This window comes from Oncorhynchus masou, chromosome 24 (assembly GCF_036934945.1).
Source record: "Oncorhynchus masou masou isolate Uvic2021 chromosome 24, UVic_Omas_1.1, whole genome shotgun sequence".
NCBI lineage: Eukaryota > Metazoa > Chordata > Actinopteri > Salmoniformes > Salmonidae > Oncorhynchus > Oncorhynchus masou.
Genome location: NC_088235.1, coordinates 79,776,955 through 79,803,132, shown reverse-complemented (window position 1 = coordinate 79,803,132; position 26,178 = coordinate 79,776,955). Strand labels below are relative to the sequence as shown.

The following is a 26,178-nucleotide window of genomic DNA, read 5'->3' as shown; positions in this document are numbered from 1 at the left end:
ACAGTGCACGCTGACCAGGACGATAGGTGCATGGTGCTTCCTCCGACACATTGGTACGGCTGGCTTCAGGGTTGGATGCGTGCTGTGTTAGGAAGCAGTGCAGCTTGGTTGGGTTGTGTTTCAGAGGACGCATGACTCTCAACCTTCATCTCTCCTGAGCCTGTACAGGAGTCATAGTGATGAGACAAGGCAGTAACTACTAACATTTGGATACTACAAAATTGGGGAGAAAAAAGGGGTGTAAAAATAATTTTTAATTTACAAAATGGCTACTATTTGCTTTGACCCCCACCTTTTTTTATTATCTATACATAGTCACTTTACCCCTACCTACATGACATGTACTTATTACTGCAATTACTTCAACTAACCACACATTGACTTGGTACCGGTACCCCCTGTCTATAGCCTCATTATTGTTATTTTATTGTGTTACTTAAATGAAAAACTTTAGTTTATTTAGTAAATATTTTCTTAACTTTTCTAAAACTGCATTGTTGGTTAACGGCTTGAAAGTAAGCATTTCACGGTAAGGTTGTATTCATTATCTCAGCCAATCGTGGCTAGCGGGAAGGTTCCTGTATTTTTCCATGGCTAAACCGACTAGGCTAGTAGTTTAACAATATTATTCATATTTACAGATGACACACAAGTTTGTTATTAAGGTACATCAAAGTTCACATGTTCCAGAAGGAATTTCTGCTCAAAAACTAATTTTAATAATTAAAAAAAAATGCCTCTTCTGTGAAGTTGTGACCTAGCTTCTTGAAATGAGTCACATATTTACAAGGTATCCAAGAGTACGAGTGCTGATCTAGGATCCCTTTTGCTTTTCAGATCATGAAAAATAAGCCATATCAAGCGTCTCAAGTTAGGAATTATATCGGGTGCATTTTTTTTTAAACGGTCAATTCTCACACAATGTTTTATTTTTTTACAGTCTAAATTCTGCATTTGACTGGATTTAGTAGAGTATATCTAAGCCTCAATTTCATAGTTTTTCCCTGCCTAAATAAATATGGTTAAAGAATATGTAGGGTTGAACCTGCAATTTTCAGATCTGCATTCAGATCACTAAGCCTCTGCACAACCAGGGGATAGCTGTGGCCTTGTGGTTATTTAAAAAAATGCTTTTATATGTCAATAAGGACACAGAACAAATTATGAAATGTGATTTTGAAATTGAGAAAAGGTACAATTGTTTTCCTATTTTGTTTTAAGGTTCTGAATCTGTTCTGACTCAGTATGAAAAAGTACGAAAATGCATGCACTCACTACTGTAAGTAGTTCTGGATGAGAGTGTCTGCTAAATGACTCATGTAAATGTAAAATGTACTTAAGAAGCATATGAATACACAAGAGTACAAGTTATTTCAAGGAAGCTCTATCCAACTAAAATCACATTTCACAAGACGTTCAACACGTGATAAAGAAAGAAAATAATCAAATACAATGTTGCAAGTATGCAGCATATTAAAGGATTCAATTAAATGTATACCATTTATTTTTATCGTCAATTGCTCACAAGGTCCAACCAAAACTTGACTTCCACTTTTAACCCAATCTCTCTGAATCAGAAAAGTGTTGGGGGCTGACACATTGGGCACCGTTGTTTAATGTGGGTTAACTGCCTTGTGCAAGAGTAGATGGACAGATTTTTTATCTTGTCAACTCAGGGTTTCAAATGAGCAACATTTCAGTTACTGGCCCAATGCTTTAATGACTAGGCCACCTGCCTCTATGAAAAGGATGGGAACATTTTAATAAGTCAGAAATGGTTCTTTGTTCTTATTGACCATATTTGACTGGGGGGGGGAACACAAGGCTGCAGCTGTCCCCTGGTGTTGCAGAGGTTTAATGAGCTGTCTGCAGAGCTGACGATTGCATGTTTTTGTTGGGGAGGGGTTACAGGTAGAATATCCATTTCAATGATATATTCAGTTTGTATCAAATGTACCTGTGGGCTGCTACTCAAAAGAAAAGTAAGAAATACATAGAGTTTAAGTAATAATAAATTCCACCCCAATAGCAACTAAGGTTGCTTGTCAGTCACCCCCCCCCCCCCCAGACCCTCCTGCCCCGCCTCCCGGCGACCAGGGAAAACCGTCCCCATACCATTTTTGAAAAACAACGGTGGAATTGAGGCTCAGGTATACTCTACGAAAAGAGAGAATATCTTTATTTCTTCAAGATTCATAAAGAACTCAGAAAGGTTGTTCTGTCAACATTCCTGCAACATCAAAGGAATGTGTTGTGCAGCCTAATACAAAATTGTCTGAATGTTAGCACAACTAGACCGTTTTTGTGTTTTGGGAACATATCTACAGTATTACCACAACCTAATAAAACATTCTGGGATCAGTTAAAGAACAGGCGAAATGTGTTCTGAGGACATTGTTGTAACATCAGTGGAATGTTTTTGGAACCCTAAAAGAAACATTGTAGAATCTTCTGCATAACTAGACAGATTTTGTGTTTCGGGAACATATCTTTTGTGACGTTCACACAATTTTCTCACTAGACTGTTCCCACAACCTGATGGAACATTCTGGAAATTTTTACAGAACAAACAGAATTTGTTCTGGGAATGTTCTTGTAACATCAGGCAAATGTTTTATACAAACATTTCATAATCTTCACCTCGACTGGACAGTTTACGTGTTATGAGAATATTTGCTGCAACCTAAAAAATGTTCTGGGAACTTTAACACAACCAATTTTGGTTTGCTGGGAAGACCATACAGATTTCGCATTTTGGCACTCTAAAGATTCAATATAGGTCGCCGCCGAAACGTCCCCCACTAAGACACAGGAAACCTTTAGCCAAGTCTTCAACTCAAAAGATGTAAAACTGTAAGGGTATTGGAAACAAAAGAGCTCACACACTCAAAGTCTCCTTAGATCCTCACACCAACATCCAATTGTTTGGCAGGCCTTTAGATCGAACGGCAGAGCAACATAAAGCTATTTGACTAGACATGTTTCCCTTCAAAGAAATGTCACATTGACAGTCTGAAAGGTTAGCCCCCCCCAATAGAGGCCATTCATCCCCATCTTTCCAATCTGCAGGGTGAAAAGATTCAATGGCCTCCCATGCTACCAGGCCTTCATTGTGATTAAAGACCCATGATAGCCCATTGAAGAGCTCATCGGCAGAAGTATTTTACAAGTCAGGGGAGGTCCACTACAGCGTTGAATGTTCATGTTGTTATGATGATAATGCAGATGATGTAACTCTGATGGAGATAAGGGACTCCTTGAAAATGGTGTAACTTATGTGCATTTTATTGAAGTTCACCAGGCTGAACATGAATCAAGGCACTCGCTTATGTTGTTATGATGACAGTGTTCAATTGACAGACCAATATTGTCTGCTTAATAGCTGACTGATAGTTGAAAGGGGTGTTCTGGTAGACACTGTCGTTGCTGACCACTCAGTAGATTATGATAGTGATGTTAGGAGGTGCCATATTACAGTAACACATAGTATAGACTCAAAAATGGAATGGAATAAGGTTAGGATTTTCAGACTAGACACAAAATGGAGGCAATAACATCAACTTCAAATGTTATACGGTACAAAAAGGCTTAAATATATTAAAAGTTCTATTTGCAACAGGTTTTTGAAAATGGTAACAAGACCTGACAAGACAATGCAATAACCAGTTACCATACATTAGAAATGAATGGGTAGTCTTAGCACTGTGAAGAAGTGTACATACAGCCTCAAATGCTCAACGTGTTTCAAACGGAGTACCGTATGCATTTAACTACTGGACTCTGGAACTGACATATCAGAGATAATGTCATGAGTCCCACTTCCAAAGGTTGACCCCTGAGCTAGTGGTGTAGGATTATTGAATGAGAGGAGGCTGAAGAACACCCCACTGGGCACAGATGTCATTTCTACATCTAGTTTGGATTTATATTTGGTTGAGTCACCATGTCATTGAATTTAGGTAAATATTTAGGTGGAAAATGGCAAAATTCCCTTACGTTGATGACTTTTTGCAAATCCAATCAGTTTTCACGTTGATTCAACGTCATCACACTGAATTATTTTGTTGAAATGATGTGGTAACAATGTTGTTTCAACTAATTTTTGCCCAGTGGGACTTCTGCAGAGCTCACACACTCATTTCAGAAACCCAAAAGAACCGATAGCCAGATGTTGTCAGTTTATGTTTTTTTCTTATAGCAGACATCCATGGGTATGAATGTTCAGTCCAAATGTTTTCGTCAACAAGGAATTCTGTCCCCTCTGAAGTCCAGTCAAGTGCAAGAGTCCTTTTATTGTAAAGGACATTCAGTATCTTAAGAGAGTCCTCTCTCAAATGCTTTAGTTACTTGCTCAGATGAACATATTTGACAACCTAAATCAATGTTCAAATCTGTTCACTGTTTGTCAGGCTTCTTTCACCAGTTGTTTTGCTTTAATAGCATATTGTAAGGTCACTCAAGGAAAAGCATTGTCTCCTGTAGTCACAAATGAAGGGATGGGAGGGAGGCAATATATAGACAATTCTCGTACCCTTTAAAGGCGGGGGTATGTTTCAATCACACACTTTTGCAGAAGACGGTGGTGTCAAAATTACTCCTTAACACAGAAGAGTGTCATCAATATCATCCCTCAGCTTGATAACCAATCACAATAATAATAGACATGCTGTATTTACACAATATTAGCAGCTTTACTTCTGGACCTTGCACTAAAAAAGGAATAACTTAAACGCACTGTATTATGCCCCCACTGCGATCTCGACAAACAAAATTGTGTATAAAACCCCAACAAATGTACATATATGGGAGAGGGGATATATAGAATAATAATAACATCATCAATAGTTATCTTGATAACAACAACACTAGTAGGATAGACAGGGACTGTGGTGGGCTGGTTGCAAAGCAGAGCAGAGCCCTGTTGTCCAGCTATGAGGGCAGCATGGGAAGGAAGTGGGTGGAGGGGTGTCTCCTCCGAGCTTTGTGGCCTCGCCGGGGCTTCCCCCTACCGTTCAGAGACACAAACATCTGCCTGCCGCCGTGTTTCCAGCGCAGGGAGGCGTACGTGTTGTAGCCATTCTCCTCGATGCGCTCCTTGAACTTACAATTAGGATTGTACTTCATCTGCAAGTGAGAGAGAGAGAGAGAGAGAGAGAGAGAGAGGGAGAGAGAGGGAGAGAGAGAAACAGAGAGAGGGGAGAGGCAGGTGTTTATTATGACTAGAGGGACTAACTAACACCATACCTCTGAGCTAGGGACAAAGCTCTATGTCTGTTATTGTACTCAAATGTTCAATATGCTGCTGTGTTGTTATGGAGCCTTTTGTTGTGTGTTCAAAGTGAATGGCCAATCACAGTGAATGGCAAAAATATATATAAGTAGGTGACTGTTATGGTTGGACCATGGTCAAGAAGATAGTTGGATGTTACTGAAATACCAACATGAAAAAGCATAACAAACCATCAGATTCATGCTTTTTCATGTTGGTTGTTTCTTCCTTTATCTACTTCTGAGGCTAAAAACAGAAGCAGTGATTTGTGTCAATATACATGCACAGCCTAGGCAACAAAGCCCTCTCCACTTTGCCATGGGTGGTTGAGCTTCTTATCTGTAAGTGAGTATGACCTAAAAGATGTGACCGTGACAACGGATTCTAGAGAAATCCCCTCTACAGGCCTCTATCAGTCCAGGATCACAGGGCCCTTATGGAGATAGCATCAGCCTAGCGTGATTCTTCTGCTTAATGATCATTTAGGGAGGATTCAGTGGGAAGTGAATGGAGAGGCTTTGGTAGGCTGATTGAGTTAATCTATGTCCTATTTACACTGGTGGCAGGGTGAAATAACTGTCTGCAAACTTGTCTCATCACAGCTTCACAGTACTGACGGATTGCCAGCTCCAGATTTCTCTCTCTCTCTCTGAGCTGTAAAACACTTAGTGCTCTATTCAGTCTGTATCACTGAAACATTACAGATTGCACGATAGAAATGTAAAGGTAATTTCTGGTTGAGACGACATATTCAGCGTTTACCGGGAATGCAGTCTCCGCTTGACGCGGAAACATTGCCTTTAAATTTCAATCACACTGTGACGCTGAACTTCCGCGATACAGATTGAATAAGCGCCCTTAGACACCATGGCATAGGCAGCCTCATTACATGACAGAGAGAGAGAGAGAGAAAGAGAGGGAGGGAAAGAAAGAAAGAGAGAGCTGGCTGTGTGTGAGCACAACTGCGGGCAGACGGCACTCTAGACCTTCACAAATTCCTATTTTGTCATCTCAGTTCAGCTTCCTTTTCTTGGCCATCTATTTTGACAGTGGAACAAGCCTCACTTCAAGTCATGCATGTGAGCATCACCTGTAGCTATCATCAGGCTTGGCCCGGGTGTATAGCCATGATTGATACTGCAACTCTGGCCTGCTGTGGATTTTCCTAGTGGATACCTCGAAGACTCACTTGAATGGAATGATCCGTGTTTCTAGGAACCATCAGGGTCCCCTAGTTAGAACCTGGCCCCCAGGGTGTCTTGTGAAACAATGTTGGAAGGTGTACCTACCGATCCAAAGAGTGTGCCTTTTTTGGACATTGCTAAGTACAGCCCGGTGCTGACAGATTTGATGGCGACGACTCCCACACTGACTGATCGGATTTCCATTAGACCTGAAAAAGAAGGATCAGGAGTCTGTTGGAACAGGGGAGTTTCCCCATCAAAAGCCATTCATTACCGATTAGGAAACCAGACGGCCATATGCTCTGGGGAAAGTTTATTCCCAAGACGAGAGAAAAATATGCACAATGGTCCATTTAAACGATTTCCTTTGTGAAGAGACATCATCTACGATGCAGTTCCTCAACAATTGGCTCCCTGAGAATGACTAGACTGCGGAGAAATAAATACATTTGAAAATAAGCTGTGTATGTCATACAGAAATATAGTGATATGATTAAAATCCACCATTTCAAACACATATTAAAAACAATATTCAATAGGAAAAAATCTATTTACTCTTAAGACATTGTTTTAAAGTTTAAAAAAAAATGATTTGCCATTCAAAAACCTTTTCCCGAGCTCACTGGTGTGCATCCGACCATGGCCTGATGTATCTACACTGAGTATACAAAACATTAAGAACAACTTCCTAATATTGAGTTGCACCCCCCCTTTGCCTTCAGAAGATTTGTCGGGACATGGACTCTACAAGGTGTCGAAAGAGTTCCACAGGGATGCTTGCCCATGTTGACTTCGATGCTTCCCATAGATGTGTCAAGTTGGCTGATACAGAAACTGTTGAGCATGAAAAACCCAGCAGCATTGCAGTTCTTGACACACTCAAAACCGGTATGCCTACTACCATACCTCGTTCAAAGGCACCTCAATCTTTTGTCTTGCCCATTCACCCTCTGAATGGTACACATACACAATCAATGTCTCAATTGTCTCAAGGCTTAAAAATCATTCTTTGACCTGTCTCCTCCCTTTCATCTACACTGATTGAAGTGGATTTAAAAAGTGACATCAATAAGGGATCATAGCTTTCACCTGGATTCCCCTGGTCAGGCTATGTCATGGAAAGAGCAGGTGTTCCTAATGTTTTGTACACTCAGTATACACCATCTCAGTAGACTGACTGCAGCATACAGCACAAAGGGCATTATGGGCTGGGTCCCAGCCTGCACAGGGAAGGAGTGCCATCCTCCCAGACCTGACACTGACACTCCACCCGGATGATACCCGGTGTTGTTTACCAGGGAGACACAAAGCAGCGTCTGATGGCCACTTACACCAACCTCTTACCCACTTTTACCATGAAAGATCTGGCAGTGCTGCAGGCTAATTGTTTCCTCTGGGCACAGATTGCAAACAAGTCCCATGTAGCTTGGTCTTAATCTGGTTTTAGTCTACACAAAAGGCCCTTAGCCATTGTCATGACGATAGACACAAATATTTTGGAAATGACCTAAGGGCCTTACCGTGGGGGCCTGAATAGAACCTAATTGCTGGATATGCATTTCCCTTGGATAACTCCTGCTGGCTTTATTTGGACAGTCTCACCTTCAAAGGTACCCTGATGTGGCCTGCTATCTGATCTGAACACACATCCCTCCCAACAGACACCACCAGCCATGGAAACCCAGTTTAAAGGAGAAAAACATGTTGAGAAACATGATGTTTTTTTTTTCTCCTCCTATGGGCACCTCTGGATGTTGCTGAAAAAGGAAACAAGGCCAATAAATGGCCTGTTGCCTTTGGACAGGGCCTGTAAACACTGTAACACATCAAGGTGCTGAAGGAGATGTGGACCCCATGCCAGTAGGAAATGAAGCAGGAGCCGTAAACTCGCAAAGCGCCCAGACCAGAGGTGCAGCATTGCTCATGCAGAACAACATGTGCTGAAGGGGGCAGCGAGTGAGTTTCCGAGCAGGGTTCCTGGTTAAAACCCATCCAGCGGTGAAAAATAACGCCCTCCCCAGGGTCCTGAGCAGGTGCTACTCTCCAGCCACTGCAATCTTTCCCCCGTTTATTTATGTAAATTCAGACTTTGTTTGGATAGAAATTAGGAAAAATGTGTACTTGGCAGCAACAGTTGACTTAATATGTTTGGGGATTAAATAATCAGTCTCAGATCAGAATTCAAACTGCTGTACTGGATTTTCTAGTTCCCACCTGCCAGTATCTGGATAGATCATACAATGGTATTGTATGATAATAGCAGAAAGGAGTAATGGTCTTAGGGACAGGGGAAATTCTTATTCAGGGGAAATCCTTATCATCCCACTTGTTGGGATAGTTAAACCACATTACAAAATTACACATTGGATTCCTTACCCTGTAAGCAGTCTATGGACAAGGTATGACAACAATTTATGTTTTGGTTTAGTTTCCCTGTCACTGTTTTCACATGCTTATGTTAAGCATTTAAGCATTTGTACTAATATTAGCATTTGTCGCGCATCATGTCCAAATCAAAAGCACAGTATCTATAATGGCGAACGTGCATGAAGACAGAATTCAGGTGTCATTGTTTTAGCACCAGCCACTCACTGTTTTTACTACGGTGCGCGAAATGTGCCAATAAATCAGTACAATCTACAGTACTTTTTCAGTTTTTCAAAATGCCAGCGTGTTGAAGCAAATGTTGGGGTCATGTATACCCTGCTAATGACCATACAAAAAAAGAGTAACGAAGAACAATGTACAATTCAGCGGTAAGCGCATGAGGGCCGCCATCTTTACGCACCTCCAGGCATCTATTTTCGGCTGGCGTTAAGACCGCTCTAGCGTCAAACGCACGTTAGTTTTCAGTTTGCAACCAAATAAAAGCTGTTTAGCGGTAACGCAGTAGGTTATGGCTTGCATTTTGACACACGGGCACACTGCCCATATGCGCATGGAACAAGAGTAGCCTAATGTGCTTTTGGTGCCTGTATACTTTGTATTTAGAAACTAATGTTTTTTTCCCATTTCGTTTTATTTGATTAAAAACCAAGCATAGCCTCAATGAAGGCTTTTTTTTAAAATATGCCCAATGCAATTTGTGAAGTAGTCAAGACTGTCGATAAAGGGTTTGGCTCCTGAGACCGCTTGGAAATAATTCTTCATCACCAAAGCTTTATTAAAATATCAAGTTTGAGAGGAGTAAAAAAGAAAGCTGTCAAAGAACACACATCAGCACAGTTTCACATTGCACATCACTCTCTGTTGAATGACATGTGCCACTCATCTTGACAACCCATTCAACCGTCAAGCAGCACACTGTCGTTAACCATAACAACTTACAGTACCATACATAACACTGACATGTATTTTTTATCTAAGCATTGTAGGCAGGCCCACATTATTTTAGCCATGCAGATCCCATTTTTGAACGTGCGTAAAACCCCCTCCATGATGTAGGCATTCCCATCATGAAACGAGAGATGAGAACCTCTGTGAATACCGTTGAAACTCGTATTTAGAGATATCTGTAACCTATAAAAATATCTTGTTTTCCATTTAATTGTATTACATCCAAACTTATTAGAATGATTCACCTTCCTGATTTTTTTGGTGACAACATTGCACTTGCAATGCAACCTCTGGAGATGTGTGAATGCAATCGGATCTGTAAAATGGTTTCGATTATGTTCAGAAAACATAGGCCTATTTGGGAACAGTACAACGGTATAATGGATATTCTCAGTTTCTTTTTATATTGGATCTTTATCCAGTTAATGTGAAAAGTTAGGATGTGCGTAAAACCCTCCATAGTCTTCGTTGGTTTAATATTATACAGTGCCTTCGAAAATTATTCAGACCCCTTGACTTTTTACACATTTTGTTAAGTTACAGCTTTATTAAAAAAGTTGCTTCAATTGTTTGTTTTTTACACACAATACCTCATAATGACAAAGCAAAAACAGGTTTTTAGAAATGTTTGCTAATTTATTAAAAATAAAAAACTGAAATATTACATTTACATAAGTATTCAGACCCATTACTCAGTACTTTGTTGAAGCACCTTTGGCAGCGGAGTCTTCTTGCGTATGACGCTACAAACTTAGCACAACTGTATTTGGGGAGTTTCTCCCATTCTTCTCTGCAGATCCTTTCAAGCTTTGTCAGGTTCCATGGGGAGCATTACCGCACAGCTATTTTTAGGTCTCTCCAGAGATGTTCGATTGGGTTCAAGTCCGGGATATGGCTAGGCCACTCAAAGACATTCAGGGACTTGTCCCAAAGGATCTGTCTGTACTTTGCTCCATTCATCTTTGCCTCAATCCTGACTAGTCTTCCAGTCCCTGCCGCTAAAAAACATCCCCGCAGCATGATGCTGCCACCACCATGCTTCACCGTAGGGATGGTGCCAGGTTTACTCCAGACGTGACGCTTGGCATTCAGGCCAAAGAGTTCAATCTTCATTTCATCAGACCAGAGGGTCTTGTTTCTCATGGTCTGAGAGTGTTTATGTGCCTTTTGGCAAACTCCAAGCAGGCTGTCATGTGCCTTTTACTGAGGAGTGGCCTCCGTCTGGCCACACTACCATAAATGCCTGATTGGTGGAGTGCTGCAGAGATGGTTGTCCTTCTGAAAGGTTCTCCCATCTCCACAGAGGAACTCTAGAGCTTTGCTCAGTTTGGCCAGGTGGCCAGCTCTAGGAAGAGTCTTGGTGGTTCCAAACTTCTTCCTTTTAAGAATGATGGAGGCCACTGTGTTCTTGGGGACATTCAATGCTGCAAACATTTTTTGTTACCCTTCCCCAGATCTGTGCCTCGACACAATCCTGTCTCTGAGCTCTAAGTACAATTCCTTCGACCTCATGGCTTGTTTTTTGCTCTGACGTGCAGGGTTTTGAATTTGATTAGAATGATTAATTCTCTTTTTAGGCCTTATCAATAGTGATTTTAATCTTGCTTATTGGCAATGTTTGGCATTTCCATGCACAGCCATAATGCAATTTATTGTTGGCCTAGCCCCTGTGAATGCTATTGAAGCCATGCAATTAATTAGAACAATGTGGATGTCACGTCCTGACCTTAGTTCCTTTTTTATGTCTCTATTTTAGTTTTGTCAGGGCGTGAGTTGGGGTGGGCATTCTATGTTTTGTTCTGTTTTGTATTTCTGGTTTTCGCCTGGTATGGTTCCCAATCAGAGGCAGCTGTCAATCGTTGTCTCTGATTGAGAACCATACTTAGGCAGCCTGTTTTCCCTCTATGGTCTGTGGGTAGTTGTTTTCTGTGTCTGTGTTTTACCATACAGAACTGTTTTGGTTTTCATTTATTTCTCTTGTTCTTTTGTATTCAGTGTTCGGTTATATTTCATTAAAATATGGACACTTACCACGCTGTGCATTGGTCCGATCTTTCCTACTCCTCCTCAGAAGAGGAGGAAAACCGTTACAGTGGACTGTAAAGGGATTCAATTTAACATATTTTGCAAAGATAAGTCTATATTTTCTTATTTCATTTATGTAAGCCATTTAATAAACTATAGCGTTCTAACAATGAAATTGGAGTTGATTCCAAGGCAATAAATAAAATACCATAAATACACAACTTGATACAACCACATATTTCACCATGGAGCACGTTCTGATTGGCCAGTGACGGGCCAAGCCTCAACACATCCACAACTTGTTCATTCATCAAAATACAGCCCTTTTGCGCCAAAGCCAGCAAGTGCCCGATAAGTGTGATAATGAAAATAGCAAAAATATTTCCAACACACCCCTGAACCTATGCCACCACCTGCGCTGAGATTTGCCATTGTGAGGTTTGTTAAAATAGAGCCCCCGCTATTGATTGTGAAGCTCAAATAAGTTACTTGCGGTGCCTTCAAAAAGTATTCATAGCCCTTGACTTATTCCACATTTGGTTGTGTTACAGTCTGAATTCACCCATCTACACACAATACCCCATAATGACAAAGTGAGATTTTTTGTTGTTGTTGTCATTTTTACAAGTATTGAAAATTAAATACAGAAATATCTCATTTACATAAGTACTCACAATTTAGAATCACATTTGGCAGTGATTACAGCTATGAGTCTTTCTGGTTAAGTCTCTAAGAGCTTTGCACGCCTGGATTGTATAATAGTTGCCTGTTATTCTTTAAAAATATATTAAAGCTCTGTCAAATTGGTTGTTGATCATTGCTAAACAAGCATTTTCAAGTTTTGCCATAGATTTATGTCAAAACTGTAACTTAGCCACTCAGGAACATTCACTGTCTTCTTGGTAAGCAACTCCACTGTAGATTTGGCCTTGGTTTTAGGTTATTGTCCTGCTGAAAGGTGAACCCAACCTGCTCTCCAGTGTCTGGTGGAAATCAGGTTGAACAAGATTTTCCTCTCGGATTTTACCTTTGCTTAGCTCCATTACGTTTCTTATTTATCCTGTAAGACTCCCCAGTTCTTACTGGTTACAAACATACCCATAACATGATGCAGCCAGCAATATGCTTGAAAATATGGACAGTGGTACTCAGTAATGTGTTGTATTGGATTTTCGCCAAACATAACACTTTGTATTTAGGACGAAAAGTGAATTGCTTTGACACATTTTTTGCAGTATTACTTTAGTGCCTTGTTGTAAACAGGATGCATGTTTTGGAATATTTTTTATTTTGCGCAGGCTTCCTTCTTTTCACTCTGTCATTTATGTTAGTATTGTGGATTAACTACAATGTTGTTGATCCATCCTCAGTTATCTTCTATCACAGCCATTAAACTCTGTAACAGTTTTAGAGTTAGAATTGGTTTCATGGTGAAATCCCTGAGCAGTTTCCTTCCTCTCTGGCAACTGGATTAGGAAGGACGCCTGTATCTTTGTAGTAACTGGGTGTATTGATACATCATCCAAAATTTAATGAATAACTTCACCATGGTCAAAGGGATATTCAATGTCTGCTTTTCCCCCCAACTTCAAATAGTTGCCATTCTTTGAAAGACAAATTCCACTTTGACATTATGGGGTATTGTGTGTAGGTCAGTGACAAAAAAATATAAATGTTATACATTTTACATTCAGTCTTTAACACAACAAATTGTGGATAAAGTCAAGAGGTGTGAATACTTTCTGAAGGCAGTGTTTAGATGATTTGAACATGATGCGCTAAAAATGCTAATATCGGTCCCATGACTTGAATGGGATTTGTACCACAAATGCTAAAATCGTAACATGAGGAAACAGTGCTAGGGAAACTAAACCAAAGTATGGATTGCTGTCATACCTTGTCAATAGACTGCTTCAAGGGTAGGGAAACCAATATGTCATTTGGGTGAACTATCCCTTTAAGTGACATTGTGAAACCAACCCCTCATTAAATAAGATAGCCAAAGACAGTGTCAGCATCTCCTTTCTTCCTGTCTTTCCTGTCAGCATGGAGCGATACACAGACTCCCAGCTGCTAACACCATTATCCATGCTTACCAGGTTAAGTCATTCACATCAGACACACACAGAGAGAGACAGAGAGGGTAAATAAATACAGGGCCTATTGAGTCTTTCTTCTCTGACATGTGTGTGGACATGGAGACCCATGTTTCACACAGCTGCAGTGGTGAGGCCAGCTCAGAGCCTTTAAGGGCACGTTAGCACTTTGATGGCAACGTCCCCTTTACGAGCTGTGTTTACAAACACTGGGCGTTTTGGTGGCAGGGAGCGTGCAAGCGACTCATAAACTAATAGGCCCAGGCCGGCTGGTGATTGGAGCTCACCGTGGGTTTATGGGGACTTGTCCAGTCCAATGAAAACCGCTGGTGCCTGAAAGTACTGCTGCCTCTAATTGCCATCATTTGCTGCTCTGAGCTCCAGGCACACTAGGTGCTACCATATTCCTCACTCTGATATGTAGACTACAGTATGTACTGAAGGCACGGAGTGGTTAAAATGACTTTTCCCCTGAAGTATCAAATGCAGGCACGTGGATAACCGTGTGAGAATAGTTCTGCGCTTGTTTTGATATCAGAGAGAAAAAGACTTCCATCGACACCCATGTTCAAATCAGTTTCACCATTCCCTTTCTTATCGTTACCTGTTATTTCATCCGTACATGGCAGTGTAGCTGCCAGCAGAACCAGCATCTAAGGACATGAGATGGGGATTTGATATTACTTAGAGAAAGTGTTTGGTCTCTGGACACTTGACCAGGCATCCATAAAGGTCACTTAGATCCATACTGTAACTCTTAGTCAACTTTGAAAAGTCAGGTCATTGTGTACAAAGCTGGCGGCAGAGCTAGTTTTAACCACCTTTTCTAAACTTACATGTCACATTCCCAAGGTCACTAATACCGGGCTCGCTGCAACAACTGCAGCTAAGACTTCTGACTTACTCCAATGTGTGGCTTTATTGACCTAATTTGTACTTGTGAAGCTAATGACCATGAGTACTCACATTACAGTAGACCCGCATGTAATGTGTGAGAATATGTGTGTCATATTATGCAATGAGTGTTTCTGCGTTTTTCAATGCAATATTAACCAATTGTTGCATGTGGACATGCAATAAAATAAGAAATGATGCTGTTAATATTGATTAGGAAGGTCGTTTTTGCCCTTGTCAGAATCTGCTAACCTTTGACATGTTTTGGCCAGAGCTGTCAATAATCCGAAGCTAATCCGAAGCTGCTATTACTAGCAAGTCCTACGCTATACAGGACCAGTCAAAAAAGCATAGAAGAAGCCTTTTCCCAGTGTTATTTTACTCTTTCTCTATCCATTCTTTCCAGCTTTTGTGGAAGTGAGCCCCTCGTCAGATCATTCAGCCTTTTCTGACTTAAAAAAAAACAAAAACGCAGTAAGGGAAGCGAGAGACACTCTCACGGGGTTCCTTTTGTCAGACTCATGCTATGGGAGGGGGAGGGAGTGGGTACAGGGTGTAGGTGCTGGTAATAAGAAGGGGGGGGGGTCATAAAACTATGTCGACTCCAATTTGCCCCTCCGTCCCCCAATAAGTCTTTGTTACTTACAGTACCTGAGAGGTGGAGGGGAGACAAGATCTTATTAATGACTAAGCTTTTTGTTGGACTTGGAGGGGGTCGGGACTTTCCCTCCCACCACAATTAAAAAGCAGGGGATAAGGAAGGAGCAGAGTCGAGTGAAAGACCTTCTTTTTGGGTCTTTAATTTCTTGGGTTGCCCCCTTCAGCAGCCCTCCATGGCCCGGTGCTCGACCAGGAGAGAGCCTGGGAATCTGGGCGCTCCCGCTGGGCGCCTGTTCTTGATTGACATACCTTTTCAATTATTTCACAGTTAGCTTGCCTTTTAAATGGAGAGGGCCCTGTTTTTTTCCCTCTGCCCTCCTTTTCAAAACACAAGCTTTTCATGTTGGGTCTTCGCTGCTGGGCCTAATGGCTGTGACCAGCACCTTTGATCTGAGCTGACCCCTTCAGAGGGCTGGGGACTGGGTCCTAGCAAAGGCCTGTGTGTGTGTGTGTGTGTGTGTGTGTGTGTGTGTGTGTGTGTGTGTGTGTGTGTGTGTGTGTGTGTGTGTGTGTGTGTGTGTGTGTGTGTGTGTGTGTGTGTGTGTGTGTGTGTGTGTGTGTGCGTGCTTGCGTGCGTGTGCCTCTGCCTCTGCCTCTCTGAATGGTTAAGGAAGGAGGGGACATAGCCAGCATCACTTACTTTAAACACCTTGAAAGATTATCATGGGAAAATAATTTAGTTGGTAGATTGAAATCAGTCCAAGTGATCCCCGGCAGACAACTCTTTATGTAGAATTACTCTGGTATTAAGCATACAGTTTTTACTTTCATCTCAACTTCGGTCACACGTTTTAAATGAATTCGCAGAATATGATCATCTGTAGATCTCTGCTACAGATATTAGGGTTTTGCAGTCGGAAACACATGGAGGATAAGGAAAATCATGAATATTTGCTTCTACTATTATTGTCTGTGACTTATCTGTGTCTGATGAGGGGAGAGACACCTATCAGTCTGTCCTGCTCTGCCTCTCATAACTACTTTCACCTGCACGTTTTATGGACACTCTTCTAGAACTACAATAATTGCAGACACTCTGTTTACACACAACTTTCTCCTTGACCTGTAGATAAGATACTGTAAGGCAGAGCAAACGCAGTACTAGTTTCATGACCAACATTTGAAAGGAACGTCTCTTACCAAAATGCATAGGCTTTTATACTTGCGGGTCTCAATGAGATAAAGTCAAAGAATGAGTGAAGAAAATAACACCCTCACAACTCTAACACAAGCAGCTGACCTAGCCATCAGTTAGTAGGCCATTCAATAACAAGCATCCTCATCTAACTGGTTTCAGTCCCTGTCCAAGCTGACAACCTGGTAGCATAATGCCGACCCTCATCGCCATGCGGTGAAGAGCAGCCTGACGTTGTGGTGACAGATCAAGGCCAGAAGCATGTCACTGGCAGGTTCATCGCTCTCTCTCAACACAGCTCTGAAGGCATGGAGTTACCAGAGGCAACAAGAGTTCACCCAACAGTGGGTCTCCAAGGTATGTCGACAGGGATCTGTAATGTGAGATCCGCACAATATTCACACATAAAAGAGTGGATCATAACCATTTTTTAAATATTGTACATGGTTGAATTTATTGCCGGGTCGAAATAACACATCATAGATCCCCCATAATGCCAAGGCTTTTGGTTCATTTCAACTGAACGAGTAGCTTTACTTTCATCATATGATTGATAAACGTTCCCTATAGCATTGCATTGGTACATAACAGAAGTGCATAACATAATGGGAATTTTATAAATGACATGTACAGTATAGTATGGAGAATGGCTATTGGGTGGCTGTGGCATTAGTCTTGACAGTGTTACCTCTAGATTGAGCGGCCCATTAGTTTCTAGCGATAGCTGGCTAATAGGTGGTGAACGACGTGTCAGGGACCCAGTGCTTTCGGCTATATTACCAGAATTTACCTGGAAGCTTGATAATTCTATCATGTGCAAATGCTTCATTGATACTGTACATGTTTTTTAATGAATGAAACCTGATCTTCTGTTAACTACCAGTGACAGTGTTGGGACAGAAAGGGATCCCTACAGGAGACACAGTCTGCTGGGAGGCTAGAAGGGACTGGCTTAACTTCACATAGGAGCTTGTAATTGAGTCAGGGTACATGAACTCACAGTCCACTAAGGGAAAAGACAGCAGAGATATAATATTAAACAGCTTTAAATCTTACATTGTATATTAATACACGACACTTGGTACTTTTCGTGAAGCCCGGTCGCACTTGTCTCAGTGATATACAGTATGTCCACAGTATAATAGTATGCTGTGACTCTGACATCTTAATTTAAACATTAGCCGCTCAGCTTTCAGCTTTCAAACAGCTTTGATCTCTGGGAAAACAGAGAGGGGTAGATGTAGGTAGACTTTATGTTGTGCCTGTGCCTGATTGGCCCTGTTACATCATGACATGAAAGCAAAGATAGGCATTTTATGTCAGAGCAGGGAGGGAGCAGGCAGCAGGGCTTGTTTGGGTCAGGGTGCTGCATGGTGCTTGTGGCCACATGTCTTTCCCATTAATCTGTGTCTAAGGAGGAGGTCAGGGACAGACAGGAAGCAGCATTGATCAGGCTCAATCTCAGCGTCTGCTCGCTGAAACCAGAGGACAAAGGCCAGGCAGGGGAGAGGTACAGGGAAGGGCAGGGAGAGGGCAGGGAAATCCCCTTAGAGCCCCATACCATGACCGACCGGGTGGGTGATTGAGAATTACAGCTGGAAGAGAGAGCACCCCCGCTGAAATATCGCCCTCTGAAACAAATTTAGAGGCATGAGAGACCTTGATTAGCCAATTGGGGGAGAATTCTCAAAGCACTATTTCCAATCCTGGAGGGCTCAAACGGTTTGTTCATCAGAGAGCAGAGAGAGAGGGGATAGAATTGGATATCTAGCCCTGAAGATGTTCATGCCAAATCAATGCACCATAACCAATTCCAATACTAGGAGAAACTAAGAAACATACCAACAAAAAAACATAATATTTCAACCTTCAGAGGTGAAACATGCTTTTGAGTATCGTCACATCACATTCACCTTTCATTTGACTGGTGAATAATCATGTAATTATCTTCAGGGATATTGGTTTAATTTAAAACTCTATTCACACCGGCTTCACGTAGAAAACGAGCCACATTTTATGATGGGGAATTTGTGACCTTTGGTTTTTACACCAGTGTTTTGTTTTTATAACTGCACGTTCCATAACTAATATGGCTGTCAAAAGGTAATGTCAGTTTTATGCTCAAATACATATGGTGTGATGCCCTCACCTGTTTACAGGACTGACTGGTGCTGGACATTTACAGTCTCTTTAACGGCCCTGTGAGCAGTGCTCCAGAGCTGCGGCTCCGTATTGCAGCTGTGGAGCTCACGGCTCAGCGTCAGGGCAGTGGCCTGTGTCTCCGGACATGCCTCATACCTATTAAATCTCACAAGACAAATATGATTTATTCATCCCACCCAAACAGCTATGAGACACATCTCCTTGGAGCAGAGCCGAGTGGCTCCCTCAAGCAGACACACACACACACACACACACACACACACACACACACACACACACACACACACACACACACACACACACACACACACACACACACACACACACACACACACACACACACACACACACACACACACACACACACACACACAAACAGTGTGTATTAAGCAGTACACACATACATTAATGTTTTGCCTCTAATCGCTGACTGCTTTTCTTAGTAAATAGATACAAAAAAAATGTATTCCTTTATAACCGTTCATTTCCAGACCCAGACAAACTTCGGACCCAGAGTTAGATGGGATGAAAGCTGAATATCAGAAAAAAGCCCACACCAACTTGATGAAATCTCAGTCTCCGCAATAACATTACCTGAATATCTCTCAGGTCTACAACATGTTGGAGACATTCAATGCAGCAAAAGTAGCCAAAGTGAAAAGTTTCCAGCCTTTTGGCCTGTGCTTTTTGGTTCTACTCTGTCTTCAAATGAGGTAAGACTGTCTGGGACTCTTGGCTTCCAGCTATTCTAACAAGTAATAAAGATACTCATGGCTAATTTAACTCTGTCATTTCTGGCCGGTTGTGATCATTCCTCAAAGTAATAGATGTTGTTTTTATAAAATGGTTGGATATTTTTTTATAACCATAACCACAGCTAATTCAGCAGGATAAAACAATACAGTCTGGTACATATGCTACGACACACAGCTCCACTACCACACACATGCTAAAACCCCCTGTCTGTCTGAGGACTTACATGTGTCCTGCATGGTGTTTTTATACAATGTGAGTATCTATACAATACCCTATCTCCTGATGACATGCATGTGTGCAGTACAGTGGACAATAATGTGTATAGCCTATCTATACAACACCCTGCCTGATGACTACAGTAACGTGATCGATAATGTGGTCAGGGTAAGTAAAAACACATCAGCCACGCCGATCTTCAACACGGGGGCCCCTCAGGGGTGCGTGCTCAGTCCCCTCCTCTACTCCCTGTTTACTCATGACTGCATGGCCAGGCACGACTCCAACACCATCATCAAGTTTGCCGAAGACACAACAGTGGCCTGATCACCGACAACGACGAGACAGCCTATAGGGAGGAGGTCAGAGACCTGGCTGTGTGGTGCCAGGACAACAACCTCTCCCTCAACGTGATCAAGACAAAGGAGATGATTGTGGATTACAGGAAAAGCACGCCAACCATTCTCACAGAGCACGCCCCCATTCTCATCGATGGGGCTGCAGTTGAGCAGATTGAGAGCTTCAAGTTCTTTGGTGTCCACATCACCAACAAACTAACAATCACACCAAGACAGTCGTGAAGAGGGCACAACAAAACCTATTCCCCCTCAAGGGTCTGATTTGGGTGTTTGAAATTACAGCTCTTTTTGTACATAGTCCCCCATTTTATATAGAGCCAAAACACCAAAAAATGTAACTTTCCCAATAATTTTGAAGCTCACTGTATATGATGTACAATATCCTGTGTAATGAAGGAAATGGAAATATGGTGAGAGGAATTCTGGCTGTACCTGCGTCTGTGTTCCCTTCGCATGCGGACCAGCCCGCTGAACAACAACGGGCGATTGACAGAAAGGAGAACAAGAAGAAAAGAGTTGGCAGAGCTTGCTCCTTCCCTGCCCAGATCTCGCCTGTTGTTCCCACATTCCTGGGGACCTCTTGGGGGATGAGAGCGCCGATGGGCCTGATAACATTATTTGCCTGCTGTCTTTTAATCTATCAGTCCACACTCACTCACTGCCGAGCTATCTGTGTGTGTTGGGATAGACTCACACAGACATGTCCCATACACACTGGACAGCTCCACATAGACCTGTAGTTTAGGGAAGTTCTAGGGAATGTGCAGTGATATTTTATTATGTAACCTTTATTTAACTAGGCAAGTCAGTTAAGAACAAATTCTTATTTACAATGACGGCCTAGGAACAGTGGGTTAACTGCCTTGTTCAGGGACAGAACAGCAGGTTTTTTTTTTTTGAACCTTGTCTGCTTGGGTATTTGATCTACCAACCTTGTGGTTACTGTCCCAACACTCTAACCACTAGGCTACCTGCCGCCCCAGGTAGCCTAGCAGTTAGAGCATTGGGCCAGTAACCGAAATATGGGGCTGTGGGTAGAGTTATGTCATTTCATTGTTGAAATGATCTTTGACTTCAGCATTAGTCCCCTCTATAGAAGAGGGAGACACCTGCTTTACATTTTGCTCTATTGTTGTCCTACGTTTTCAAGAATTGGGCAGCGGTACATGGCTTTAAATGGCACAAATATTGCACAACGGCATGTGCAAATCCTAGGAAAAAATCAGTAGCCTGATGGGATATCTGTTTATTGTGATTGAGTCTAGCCAATGGCATGCTACATCATAATAAAGTCACGCAAGGTTACCTCAAGTTCCCGTACAGGCACTTGGATCAAGATGACGAAGTAAAGAAGTTAATGTCATATTCATTGTCGATACCTTTCCTTTAATTAGACACTAAGAGTGTCAGTTAAGTGGAAACATAACAACAGTATCGAGAGAAACACACTATGCAACCTTTACTCAACATAGATTTGACACAAAATTCCCAGATGATAATGAAAATTCCAACTGTGATTCTCTTTTCAGAATGCATCTAACCTATGACCCTGGCTCTTTTTATATAGTGTTTTACAGTTATACGCTATGGTTAAGTTGTTTTATGTGTCATCTTCTAGAGAAACACCCTTTTGACACTGTCATACCCAGTATAGTTTAACAAGCACATGGCACAGGTCATGCAGTATAATGCCAACAGTTGACAAATGAGCATTCAATATCAAATTCAATGACATACTACTAGTATGGAAACATAAATTCATTCTTATTCTGGCTATATTTTACTCTAACCCTCTGTGCCAGTGAGTTAGGTGTGCAGAACAGAAAGATGTGCCTGTGTGTGTGTGTGAACTGGCTGAGCTCAGGTGAAAGCTGACTCTCACACTCCCTCGGCCCCGGCTGTGAGGGGTGACATTCTCTCACACACAATCCCTCTCTGGTACAGTTTCAGGGCCAGCACAGCACTCTGCCCTGTTTCCCCTTTCTACTGCTTCTGCTGGGAGAAGTGTTCAGGGGATTAGCCACGTCCTTCAAAGGCCATTAAAGTAAATGACAGGTATCCTGTTTCGGCGGTGCTGGGACAGGCCAGATGAGGAGCGCAGAGGCCAAGCAGGAGAGCAGGGGTCAGCTTGGGACAAAAAGACAGGGCCAGCGTGGGCCTCACTCTATCTGGCTCACTCCCTGGCTCCCCAAACTGGGGGCCCTGTGTTTATGAATGGTCCGCTTGATGGGACCGCCGAGACATTGTCTCGCACTGGTAACTTTAGTCCAGTGCATTGTTTTCAGATTGTGGTGTCTTTGTTTTCTTTTGGGCACGGCTTCCCCTGATGGAGAATTTATTCAAATAAAAATGAACACTTCTCTCATCAGACTAGTCAATTAAACAATGTTGCAACTTAGTAACTATGATCATTCACATTGCCATTTGCATTTCAACATAAAAGACTAAGCCGTATGAAATGAAAGGTTTTGTTAAAACTACCTAGGATTTTGGAGAAATAAATGTTTTAGGTAACGAATGGATTCAGGTTATGTCATGTTAATGTTTCCCTCTAATGTGGGGATGTCAGATTCTATCATACTAGTTCGTACCTGGCAGCTGTACTATATCAACTTGGACAGAATCCTTGCCAGATAGTCCTTTCCCTCTGCTAAACATTTTGATAAAATTGCATTTAGATTTTGCAATTCCATCAAAGGCCTACATTTGAATACTTGGGACGGCCACACACCATTGAAGTTTATCAGTCCATCGTTTTATCAGTCTACATCAATCTATTGGACAGTGTGTAAGACATTATGAGACAGATACAGCTGATAACGCTGCATAGATGGCCATAGCGAGTTCCGTATCCTGCCATTTTCTCTGGACAGCACACACACACACTCTGCCCCTCGGCCACCACCGCACACACAAACACACACACACTCTCTCGCTCTCTCTCTCTCTCTCTCTCTCTCTCTCTCCATCCTCGCCCCACCCGGTGAACTGCAATCTAGCAGAGCTGCGGAAGTGTTTCATTTACCAATTACCGCTTGCAGATAAAGCACACGTTCCCACAGTCTAGAAGGCCAGGGTCAAATGTGACCAATTAGCCCATCCCCTCCAAGCAGAGATTACCAGATTTATCCACAGTATAACAGGGCAAATCCTTCAGAATCATGACCCACAACTAGTATGGACCAACCCAAAGACACATAGTACAACTCTATAATAGTAAAACAACATTGCAGAAAACAGGCAAACAGCGCACGTAACCACTAAATTAGGTTGCCTTTCAGGTACTGGGCCTAACTATGCAGATACTGAACAATAATGTGAACAGATTATTGATGTTCAGTATCTTAAAAAAAAAAGTGTTTTATTTGTTTTTAGGGGGTATATCAGCTGTAATATTGCAGATAGATTGTGGCTTCCATCACTGTAACTGTCTGCATCACTTCCAGTCCCCCATATATGTTTTTGCAAATATATATATATACATATACATGCATACATGCACATACAAACATACACATATAAATAAATAAATAAATAAATACAAATAAATAAATAAATACATACAAATAAATACATACATACATACATACATATTAAAAAATATACATATTTCCTTTATTACTTTCTAACCCTACCACTCCTCCCCCAATTGGATTAATCCAGTGAACAACAACCCTTAGGCCTGTATTTCCAGCTTATATATACTACATACATTTTATGGACACAGTCTATTTTACAATAATTTTATTTTGTTTGTTTTTAACTCTTGTCCTTCCTCTACCTTCAACCTCTCCCATATATTTATGATGTCCATCCGGTTTGATTTCTATTTGCCATATCTTTCGAACTGTGCTCTTTTCAAAAAAGTTCTTAACCTGTATACGTTTTACGGGCACAGTATGTTTTACATGAGTTATCTTGTTGTTATTAGTCCCAACCTTCAGCTCCATTCAACCCCTCCCATCTATCTCTTAACATAATCCATATTGGATTTCTATTTGCCATATACTTCTCAACTGATGTGATGTTTCACAAAAGTTCTGCACCTTTCTATTCTCATTGTTTCTACAGATTGTAAATTGAAAATATACATGTTCAGTATCTTAATTTGATCACCCTGTTGTTGCAGGACATTTCCTATTGTAGTGTATTCAACGTTTAGAAAGGCTTCTAAAGTTTGTAATTTTACACTTTCAAATGTCAGACTTGATTTGCCCGAAACAAAAAATGTATCACCCTCTACAAAAATGTCCATTGATTATAATACACACAATAATTCAAATGTCCTGTTGCTACAGGATTATTTTGCTGCTGTGAGAAACAGGTCAAATTAAGATCCTGCATATGTATAATAGCTTGTTGAAAAATTATTACAAACATGAGTCATTCAAGATAGGGTATGCGGTAAAATAGGTTAGTATGGGAGACCTCCCACTCTGCCACACAGATAGCTAATAATTTAATCTGTAAACACAACCACAACATGCCTTGATTGACTCTCCATGCTAGCTGTATTATTAACACTGAGTTCCTCAGGCCTGCAAAGTCTAAGCTGTGAGTGTGTAATGGAACAGCAATCCCCCCATCAACTCCCTCCAGCATGAACGATCAGACAACAATTTCTCAATACTGATGAGACCTAGAGGCATCTTGGCGGTGCACGGGAGGGTGGGGGGGGGCAACTGATGGATTGGAGAGGTGAAAGGGGTTAACGAAGCAACGGTCTGGTCGTCTGTCTGTGCCTGTGTGGTACAGAGGGTGCCGCAATCTGACCCGAAACATTGGCTTTTCTTTAATCAGGGAGAGAGAAGGAGGGCAATTCCTCCAAATCATGCATCACATCTGTAACGAGCGAGAGGCTATCAAAGGCTTCACAGATAGTTACGGGCAGATTTGCCTTGCGCTTTGTGACTCACGGCTTCTGCAGTTTCCTGCACTTTGCTATCAAAAGGGGTCCGGCCGGAATTCGAATCTGAGGTCATTCCCCCAGTGCCACTAAATTGCAGTTGGAGTTGCATCTGCAGCTGGTTTGCTGTCCAGACGCAGGCACCGGCAGTCCTCTCTGACTGGAAACAGAACCAGAGGAAAACAAGGTCTTGTTTATCATTTCCTACCTTCATCTGTGGCGGCCCCTTGGAAAAAAAGTGTAACACTAATTCAGGACCAGCCACATCTGAATTTAACCAGAGAATGTCAGATAAAACACTGGAGCTCCAACACTGAGGTACAGTAAGAACGTGGCGCTCATGTTTACACACCTGATTATCATGCTATCAGACTACATGCTATTTCATTAACTCATTTGAAATTCACTTAGCTCCCTTTAGCCTTAATTAACCCTATCGAGCCCAGTGATGACATCTGGCTTCTCTGGGTTTCTTTTGAACCTCCCTTTTTCCAAATTATCCAGGGACTTTGAAAACAGAGAAAACAGGGCCTGTGTTGCCGTGACAACCTGGGTGAGACGAGGTGTGTGTGTGTATGCGTGTGGTGGGGGATGAGGTTGAGTGAGACGAGGTGTGTGTGTGTCTGCGTGTGGTGGGGGATGAGGTTGAGTGAGACGAGGTGTGTGTGTGTCTGCGTGTGGTGGGGGATGAGGTTGAATGGCTCGTCAGGTTCAGCTCAGAGAAGTTCCACTGGATGAATATGACACAGAGCAGTGTCCCTGGCCTCAGTTTGCCCCGTATTTACATTATTAAAATGAGACGGGCAGACAGGGAGGTGACAGGCGGCACAAGAGGGAAATCAGGGCCCTGTCAAAACTGTCACTTGCTCCACTGGCCAAAGGGCCCTGACCCCAATCCTATCCACTGCAGGGGAGTAGAGAGAGAGGAGGGGGAAGGGGGCTGGCATCTAGACCCTGTCTGTCTGCTCATCTCAGTCACCACACACACACACACACACGCGCACGCGCACACGCACACGCACACGCACACACACACACACACACACACACACACACACACACACACACACACACACACACACAATTGTTTTACTATCCTTGTGGGGACCAAACGATTGATTCCCATTCAAAATCCTTTTTTCCCTAAACCCAACCCTAACTCCTAACCCCAACCCTAAC

The 26,178-nt window shown here is 42.1% G+C and overlaps 1 protein-coding gene across 1 annotated transcript in view; it reads right to left on the bottom strand.

The window, feature by feature from the left end:
* Positions 1-3,269: 3,269 nt before the first annotated feature.
* Positions 3,270-26,178, bottom strand: part of LOC135512760 (fibroblast growth factor 10-like) — a 50,964-nt gene continuing 28,055 nt past the window's right edge. Inside the window, exons 2-3 of the mRNA XM_064935108.1 lie at positions 6,559-6,662; positions 3,270-5,124 (exon numbers count right to left, since the gene is read on the bottom strand). Coding sequence (XP_064791180.1) covers positions 4,930-5,124; positions 6,559-6,662 — 299 coding nt within the window. The 3' untranslated portion in view covers positions 3,270-4,929. The remainder of the gene's footprint in view (positions 5,125-6,558; positions 6,663-26,178) is intronic.